General features: G+C 47.2%; 1 protein-coding gene across 1 annotated transcript in view; it reads right to left on the bottom strand.

Annotated features, from left to right (window-relative positions):
* The window catches only part of LOC310801607 (1-phosphatidylinositol 4,5-bisphosphate phosphodiesterase zeta-1-like), a gene marked incomplete at both ends in the record, with an annotated part of 20785 nt that overhangs the window by 2923 nt on the left and 7862 nt on the right, over window positions 1-10000 (bottom strand). Inside the window, 4 exons of the mRNA XM_083665673.1 lie at window positions 975-1101; window positions 5094-5266; window positions 7798-7914; window positions 9223-9385. Of these exons, the coding sequence (XP_083521799.1) occupies window positions 975-1101; window positions 5094-5266; window positions 7798-7914; window positions 9223-9385 (580 nt within the window). The remainder of the gene's footprint in view (window positions 1-974; window positions 1102-5093; window positions 5267-7797; window positions 7915-9222; window positions 9386-10000) is intronic.

Raw genomic sequence — 10000 nt, 5'->3', positions numbered from 1 at the left:
CGGCAGAGCGAGAGAGGGGGAGGACGGCAGAGAGGGAGAGGGGGAGGACGGCAGAGCGAGAGGACAGGTACAGTACCAACCACTCACTCAGGGCCAGTCTGCCTTTTGATGAGGCTCATCAGCACTTCTCACCTCAGAAGCCCAACAGCTGTCGGTCGGGAATTGGATTAAAACACTGAAGTATAAAACTTTATCAACCATAAAAGTGGACTCCCAGGGCAAGAGATAGGTCTCTCCTCACAGAATTGGCTGACGATGGGTTCTTGTGTGATTAATACTCTGTCTTAGACCCAGCATAGCTCATGGGAGCTCACAGTTATAGTACGTTGCGCTGACTTAGTACAAGTTGGCTGTGTATCCCAATCAAAGACTTTATTGCATCAGTGGACGCTGGTGGACGAAGACATTGGAGTACAGGCTTGTTGTAATGCATGGAACGGAATGAGGAATGGTATGGAACGGAATGAGGAATGGTATGGAACGGAATGAGGAATGGAATGGAACGGAATGAGGAATGGAATGGTATCAAAAACCATGTTTGATACCATTCCTGATTCCGTTCCATGCATTACAACGAGCCCGTCCTCCGATGTCTACCTCCACCAGCCTCCACTGGTTCCTGCATGTTCTCTCATGTACAACAGTTTAATAGGGTCTGTGTGAGCATTAATCTTCAAACCTGGTCCTGGAGAGACGCAGTACTACACGTGTTTGCAACAGCTCCCCTATTCCCCTATACTCCTCAAAATCTGCCAGAGAGATCTGATCCTGGATCGCAAAAAAATTATCCAGATCACTCCTATCTAGATTAAAAGTTGTGAAATACTGGGCCCAGTTGATTAGTTCAATCAGGTATCAATAGTACTAGGCTGGAACAAAAACCTGGAGCCAGTGAGGCTCTCCAGGACCGGGATTGAGTATCGCTGGTATAGAGTGTTTCTGTGTTGGGACAGTGTTTGTCTGGCATGACTCACCGTTGTGTCTGACCGTGTCTGTCTGTCTCCTGCACAAGTCAGAGAGGACCCCATGGACCTCTACTCGCACAAAGGGGTCCAGGCCCTTGGCACCCCGCGGTACAGGCAGGTGGGAGCCACTTATCACCTTCACACACACACACACACACACACACACACACACACACACACACACACACACACACACACACACACACACACACACACACACACACAGACAGAGACAGAGACAAGCACATAGATAAACACAAGAGCTGTATTAATCATGGGTGTTAATGTATACAGAGAGGCTGTTCGTTCGTTCATCAATCTTTGGGCATGGCGGAGAGAGGGAGAGAGAAAGGGAGAAAGGGAGAAAGAAAGAGGGAGAGAGAGGGATGGAGAAGAGGAGAGGAGGGGAGACAATCACAGGATCTGTATTAATGATGTTAATGTATGCAGGGGGGCTGTTCTTTCCTCAGCCAGAGATCCCGTATTGAGATATCCATCAGTGTACTGGGCCTGGGCATGGAGGAGAGAGAGGGAAGGAGGGAAGGAGGGAAGGAGGGAAGGAGGGAGGGGGGAGGGGGGAGAGGAGTGTGTAATTACACTAGTCTGGATTCTGGCAGGCTTATCTGCAGTCCACTCACACTGATCCTCCCCATCCCAGACCCTGATCAAAGACAAACCTGCATGTGGTTATCTGGACAGCCCTGACTACCTGCCTGCCTGCCTGCTTGTCTGCCCGCCTGACTGCCTGCCGGTTTACCTGCCTGTCTGCCTGCCTGTCTGCCTGTCTGTCTGTCGGTCTGTCTGCCTGACTGCCTGCCTGCTTGCCTGTTGTTGTGCGTTAGTTACTGGATTGCACCTGTGCATCTCTGGCACTTGGCCTCTCTATGTGCTCCAGGGGAGGCTGGTGGAGGTCGACATTCCTCATTCCGTCCCATGCATTACAATGGGCCCGTCCTCCAATTTCTACCTCCACCAGCCTCCCCTGTTGTGTTCACTCTGTGTGGGATGTAGTTGGCCATGCTACATGGGCTCATGTTATGGAGCTATGCCTGACTATGGGAGAGTAAGGACATGGGCATAGTGTTAACAGGCTTTCAGAGACCTCTGTATCATTCTGTGTCTGTGTCGCAGTACAGACCCTGAGGGTTTGGTGACGTCTGTAGATTCTATTTTACAGTACAACACACACACACGGAAACACACACACACACATGGCGCTAGCATGCTAAGGTTAGGGGTTTAATTCCCGCTGGGACCATGTATACTAAAAATGGATGCACTCACTGTACTGTAAGTTGCTTTGGATGAAAGCGTCAGCTAAATGGCATATATAGTAGATTGTCAATCGTATGCAAAATAGGTCCAAAGGGTGATGAAAGAAAGCAATATAATATTTCCAAGGTAACTGAATAATTCACTGACAGAATACCTATTTATAAGTGAAAATATTCTATTTATAATAATAAGTCCCATTGACTTTGAGTGCTTTGCAGAGCTTGGAGGCCTTTCCCTGAAGTGAGGAAACAGCCCAAAAACTCAAAATATAACGTGAATAAATAAAGGTAGGCTTTTTTCTTGTGCCTCAGACGAGAGAACAGATGTATATTTCATGTGCAGGGACAGGAAGATTCTCAGGAAGATTCTAGAATATTTTAGTTTGAATGTGCCAAAAGTGCAAACAGATTTTTTTAAATTATTTTTTTTATTTCACCTTTATTTTGGCAGGGAGTCACATCGAGACCAAAGTCTCTTTTAGGAGGGAGCCTTGCATACACATAACTTACAATCATACATAATAGAAAATCACAACATTACAGAAACACATTCAGAAAAAAACCCGATTACATTTCTGAATAAAGAGGTCCTCAATCAAAGATGTGAGTTGCCCGAATGGCACCAGAATCTACCCTGTAGATTGTTCCGGCAATGAGGTGCACCAAAAATAAAAGTGGATTTATGCAACTTCGGCGGAGACCCGGGGAACCTCAAGAGTCAAACAACCCTGAGTTTACATAATAACAACAGTTCACAATCAGTTTTCTGATTGAGTTGGTTCAGTCCCATTATGAGGAGGAATCGTGTCCTTCGTTCTGGGGGTCTTTTGTCGAGAGACAGTCTAGATCTAGAAATATAGCACATGGAAGCTGAAACACATCCTGGTACATGCAGAGCCCTTCTCTCCCAGGGGCTCTGTGTGAAACGACTGGGGCTGATAACACTGACACAGATAAACGTAGTAGTTAAAGCCACAGCATCTGTGATGAGAACACACAGATAGGACCGACTCACAGCCAGGTGGGAACCGTTAAGTGTGCAGTCTGTGTGATTGATGATCCAGGTCAGGTGAGGCTATATCGTCCTCTGATGGATCATGTCCATATGTCATCCACACACACACACGTACAGTACCTTCGGAAAGTATTCAGACCCCTTCACTTCACAAAGTTATTCATTCCAAAATTACATGAACTATTATCCTTGCATTAGGATGGACTCAATTCAACTTATTGAGTGATTTGTTGTTGACATTTTTGCATTTTAGCTAATTTTAAGACTGTCATAGCAAAGGGTCTGAATACTTACGTACATGAGATTTTTATAGTTCATTAACTTTGAATAAATTTACAGAAATTTCAAAAAACGTGTTTTCGCTTTGTCATTCTGGGTTATTGTGTGTGGATTGATGTCATTTTTTTTTAATTTAATCCATTTTAAATTGAATCTATAACACAACAAAATGTGGAAAAATGGAATACTGAATACTTTCCGAAGACACTGTAAAAACACTCACGCACACATGTACTCAAGCAGGCGCACACGCACACACACACACACACACACACACACACACACACACACTGGACTGGCATGGTGCAGGAATCTGGATGGAGCTCCTCTGGGCCAGCGGTAGATACCAGCACGCTGAAACTAGTTCGAGTGACGAAGGTGATGCGCATGATCCACCACCGTGTCTTCGCCGTTGGGAGACGTACTCCGGTGGCAAGGAGGAAATCCAGGACGACCAGCACCTCCTCACAGCTGCAGGAGGCTGCAGGAGGCTGCAGGAGGCTGCAGGAGGCTGCCGCAGCTCCAGCCTCTCACAGGAGGAGCTCCCCTGGCCTTTGTCTTCCTGGACTGAGCCCACAGTGCAGCGGGACAGTGGTTGGTCGATGCCAGGCCTGCGCATCGCACCTCTGGGGACCCTGGGGCCACGAGGATAAGCAGTTACCGCGCGTGGCCACCAGGAGGCCTGACAGGAGTGTTGGTGAAGGAGAGTCTGTGTACTGGCGAAGGAAGACTTACACACAAAGCTGCTTCCCGGTTCACCGCATGGGCTAGCCAGCGCTAGGCAGCGAGGTGGAAGCGGGAGGGTTGCAAGCAAGTCGGCATGTACCTTCCCTCTAACTACACACTAATGCACTGGACGCATCAAAACATCCTGTGTGCCTGCCACACACACACACACACACGCATACACACACACACACACACACACACACACACACGCTCGCGCGCGCACACATGCACGCATACACACACACACACGCGCGCGCGCGCACACAGAACAGTATATTACAGGTTGGCCCTGTAGTGTGTAAAGCCTCAAAGAGTTAGTTATTTAATTGGGGTGATTAGAGTTACTGTGTGAAAATGTTTCCCTTAAGTCTGAAAATGTAGATCAAGAGAACAGAACACAAGATTGGCCGTTATTTCTGTGTGCTCTCAGAAATAGTCTATTATTATCGTCCACTAATGCTTCAGAGATGCCCCCCCCCCCCCCCCCACACCATCTCTCTCTCTCTCTCTCTGTCCCCCCCCACCATCTCTCTCTCTCTCTCTCTCTCTCTGCCCCCCCCACCATCTCTCTCTCTCTCTCTTTCTCTCTCTCTCTCACTCTGCCCCCCCACAATCTCTCTCTCTCTCTCTCTCTCTCTCTCTCTCTCTCTCGCACACACACCCACACACACAACACACCCACACACCCACACACACAACACACACACACACACACACACACACACACACACACACACACATACACCTACCCTATTCAACACACACACACACACACACCCACACACACACACACACACACACACAGATCAGTGTGTGACAGTGTCCCAGTACCTTGAGTAGGAAGTGAGCCGGCCTGAGGCTGTGCTGGGGAGAGCCGGGATCAAAGCTCCTCTGGTTGGACCTGAGGAAGGGGGGTTTGAGGACGTAACCGCAGCCACCGTTGTCCTGGAAACGGCCGTTGTTCATGTCCATCGGCAGGCCCAGAGACTGGAAGTTCAGAGCCACTGCAAGAGATGTTCAGTTACGTGTCACGAAACATGTGTTTTCATGCGTTTTCACAGTTTTTTCACAGTCTTTTTCTCGTTATGCTCTTTAGGACAAGGATGGGTGAGGGATTCACTTATACTGTATGTGACGAAGATGGGATTTGAACCTGGGTCTCCTATGTGAAAGACATTGCCAAACCAGCTAAGCTAAAGACTCAGCATTAGCTTAGGGAGCCAACACAGGGGTCTCTTTCCCCATGGAGATGATTGCTCATAACTCCTAAAACTGTTTCATTGATCTGTTTCTTTGCCAGGGCATCCTGCCAGAGCTGGGAGCTCTGGTCTGTAATATAACCAATGCTGCTTCTGAGGCATGGAGAGACAGTCTGCTCTGCTCTGGGCTCAGCAGAGAAATCAGTGTTAGTATCACAACCGTGGAGGCTGGTGGAGGTAGAAATCGGAGGACGGGCTCATTGTGAGGCATGGCACGGAATGAGGAATGGTCTCAAAATGTGATACCATTCCTGATTCCGTTCCATGCCTCACAATGAGCCCGTCCTCCGATTCCTACCTCCACCAGCCTCCCCTGGATCACAACTGCCTCTGCTGCCTCTGTCTGTTCTTTTATTCCACTGCCCTGTTCAGGGGTAGCGCACACCAAATCATTTCATTGCACCATTTACAACCGGATTCTGTGCATATGAAGAACAAACTTTGATTTGATTTGACTCGATTTGCTTTGGGTCGGAGATGGAGAGGAGCCAACAGACGAGACAGGGACCCCGGCTGGCTGACACACAGACCCAGACGCGGCCAGACAGATCAGAGCTGCTGGGTTGTTGTGATTTCCTAACCAGGGGTAACAGAGAACGACAGAGAGCTGGAGAATGTAAGGTGGACTGGACTGGCTCCCTTAAGTGCGGTGAGCGGATTATTGTCGTGTTGGTGCTTCAGGGACTTTCTGAGTGGATTGTGACTTTGAGGAGTTTGAAGGCATGGCGTGGTTATTGAAGGGGCGCTTTTAGATATCCTTGTAACGGAAAAGGGTTTGGTGCCTGCACACATGCACACGCACACACGCACGCATACACACACACACACACGCATACACACACACACGCACACACACACACACGCATACACACACACACACACACACACACACGCACACACACACACGCATACGCACACACACGCACACACACACACGCAAACACACACACACACACACACATGCACACACACACACACACGCATACGCACACGCACACGCACACACACACACACACACTGTAAAAGAAGCCTTTTCTGACATGAAAAGTAAAAGCTCCTACCCAGTCCAGGCTTTAGATTTGAGAAATCCATTCAGAGGTGTGCAAATCAATCTGGTAGGGCTGAGATAAGGGACTGACTTCCTCCCAGGAAAACAGAGAGCAGTTTGATTCAGCAAATAGTGCTGAGCGGAGCAGAAGATACTTTACAGCTCTAAGAATACTCTGTGGCATGACCATATTGTAGCTTGAATTTTTGATTTTAATAATGGTGTTGAGAAAACCAATAATGTAATTATTAATTATTCAATAATAACCCTAACCCTAGAGTCTTTGTAAACAGTCTGAAAATGCATTGCATATCATGGAAACGCTGGCAATCCCATTGGATTATTTCTCTCTCACGCGTCTGTTAGAAGTATTAAGGGTTAGATGGCCGACTTTGCCCCAATTTTACAAATGTTTGCACATGCAAATTGGGGCCCCGTGTGATTTGACTGTGTGTCATGGCTAGATGGGTGATTATCTGATGCTCTCTACCAGAGGCGTATCTGCACCAAAGGAGGCTGGTGGGGTGGGCATGCAGGGGAGGCTGGTGGAGATAGAAATCGGAGGACCGGCTCATTGTAATGCATGGATTGGTATGAGGAATGGCTGTTTGATACCATTCTGTATTCCGTTCCATGCATTACAATGAACCCGGTCCTCCGATTTCTACCTCCACCAGCCTCCCCGGCGTGCCCACCCCACAGACTTCAAAATACCACTGAACATTTACTGTATTTCCCTACATTTCTGGATTCCCTTTCTGTCACAGCAAGTGTTATGAATATTTGTTGTTTACAAAATGTTGCTTTGTGTCAAAGATGATGACCAAGGAGATTCACTTTCTTTCTGTCTTCAAGCAATTATAATGATGTTGTCAGTATCTCAGTCTTATCAAAGACACATGGTTGGCATCAAAGGATGATTATTCACTGTGCACAAAATACTGTATGTGTGCATCCAAGCCATTGATAAACTTCAATCCTGCAAACTCTGTTCGAGTTTGAGAATTTGAACAGGCGCCATGTTTTCTCTACTCTGGTGTGCATACTGTATGTGTGGTTTATATCACAGTTATCATAAAAGAGTTTTGACTGTTTACACCAGAAGCCATCTTGGCACCTTATTGCATTACAATGCTTCTGGCTAAAACCTCAATGGCCAAAACCACCATAGAAATAGCATTGTATTTCTATGGGCCAAACTATGTGTATATGGCTGTGGTTTCTCTACCTAGCTGTGAGCCCACGTTCCAGAACTCCTGGGGGTTGAAGTTTGAGGAGAGGGTCCTGGAGCCCGCCGGGTAGATCCTGCTGATGAACCTCATGTTGTGTTGAACAAACTCTCGGCCTGAATGGTGAGGGACACACGCACGCACGCACGCACGCACGCACAACACAAACTCTGAGCAAACTCTGAGCTTGGTAGAGGACAGTCAGAGGAAAATGTGTGACACTCTTTCAACAGACAGAAAAGTGTGTCATAACCTTACTAAAACTGCATTAAATTATATTCCGGTTGCCTCATGACCTCTAGGTAAAGATAAGCTGACACATTTGCTTCAATCCCATTAATAGCAATGAGTCAAGAAGAAAAATCCCATATTCCAAGGGGTGGAAGTGATCTCCCTGCATATTTCTCTAATCTCTAATGTAACTCCACACTCCAGGGCGCTGAAGGCTGGTGGAACAGGGGAGGCTGGTGGAGGTAGAAATCAGAGGGCTGGCTCACTGTAACGCATGGAACGGAATGAGGAACGGTATCAAACACACCTTCGGGTCACAACCGTGGAGGCTGATGGAGGTAGAAATCGGAGGACGGGCTCATTGTGAGGCATGGAATGGAATGAGGAATGGTATCAACATTTGATACCGTTCCTCATTCTATTCCATGCATTACAATGAGCCTGTCCTCCGATTTCTACCTCCACCGGCCTCCCCTGTTCCACACGGCAGCATGATGACAGGTTAACTGATTGTGCTTTGATTTGATTCTCAGTGGGCTCTTTCCATTTCCTCTGACAGTATGAGACACAAGTATCCTGAAACACATTTCTGGGTTTTTACCGCTGCGTTCAAAGTTTTGAAACATCGCCCTAAAGTCTCAAACCATGGTCCCCCATGTGCAGTTTGTCATCTTAAATATGTTTTCTCTATTTAGCCGTTTTGTGGCCAGGGAAAGGACCAAAGCTACTGTAAACACAATTCATATTTAGGAAAATCCATCAAAATCATGTCATGAAGATCCTCCTATCAGCTTATTAACTGAATGTTTTATACCTATGCTTTTCCAGAGATATCTGGAACGTATCAGCAACAAATTGGAGCCTACACTCGACTACCCTACTGCCCTCTACAGTTAGCCTATCACAGTGAAAAGCTGCTATAGACTCTTAGTACCAAGAAAGTTAGTACCAAAAAAGGGTTCTTCACTTGTCCCTGTAGAGGAACCCTCTGATAACCCTTTTGGGTTCCAAGTAGAACCCGTTTGGGTTTCATTTAGACCCTCTGTGGAAACATGGAACACAAAAGGGTTCTACATGGAACCCTATAGGGACAAATGAAGAACCCTTTTTTGGTACTAATTTTCTTGGTTCTAAGAGTCTATAGCAGCTTTTCATTGTGATAGGCTAACTGTAGAGGGCCAACAGTGACTGACCTGAGCTCTTGACCAGCTTGCGAGCCTTCTTCTCCCCGAGAGACGTGTTCTCATAGAAGTGCTGCTTCTCCCTGGAGTGACTGAAGCTGATGAACTTCACAGACTTGGTGTAGATGACCAGGTTAGACAGGGCCTCAGCCACCACAGCCTTGACCTTCTTCCGCTTGTGTGGAGAGAAGAGAGGAGAGAGGGAGGGAGGGAGGGAGGGAGGGAGGGAGGGAGGGAGGGAGGGGAATGGAATGGAAAACCCCAGGGTAAGACCTACTACAGTATGACAGCAAGTGTTACAGTCACTCCTTGGCTAATTCTGTGTAATGAGTGTAACGCCGTCTGTCCGACGCTGCTGTACTTCATGTCTCTGTGATGGACTGGACAGCATTTTCACTGGACTAGCTTACTCTTCACATTGTTGTTACGTGGAGGCTGGTGGAGGTAGACATCAGAGGACGGCCTCATTGTAATGCATGCACGCGTGTTTGACACCATTCCATGCATTGCAATGAGCCCGTCCTCCGATTTCTGCCTCCACCAGCCTCCCCTGGCAAGTCAAGGGGGTGGTTAACCTCTCTGCCACGGTCATCTTTAGAGCATCTACAGTGTGTTGTCACTAGAGAGGTGTTTCACTGTATTAGCTGTTCCTTCCATCTACTGTTCAGTATATCCACACTGTTTATATTCTTTATTACTTCTATTTCATTTTATTTTATTCTATTTTAAAACTTATTGTTGCACTACTCTGTGGCACTGTCACTTTTGCATTGCACTGTATACTTGTATG

This window comes from Argentina silus (assembly GCF_951799395.1).
Source record: "Argentina silus genome assembly, chromosome: 3".
Lineage (NCBI taxonomy): Eukaryota > Metazoa > Chordata > Actinopteri > Argentiniformes > Argentinidae > Argentina > Argentina silus.
Note: the sequence above shows the minus strand (reverse complement) of the source record. Positions and strands in the feature narration are given on the sequence as shown.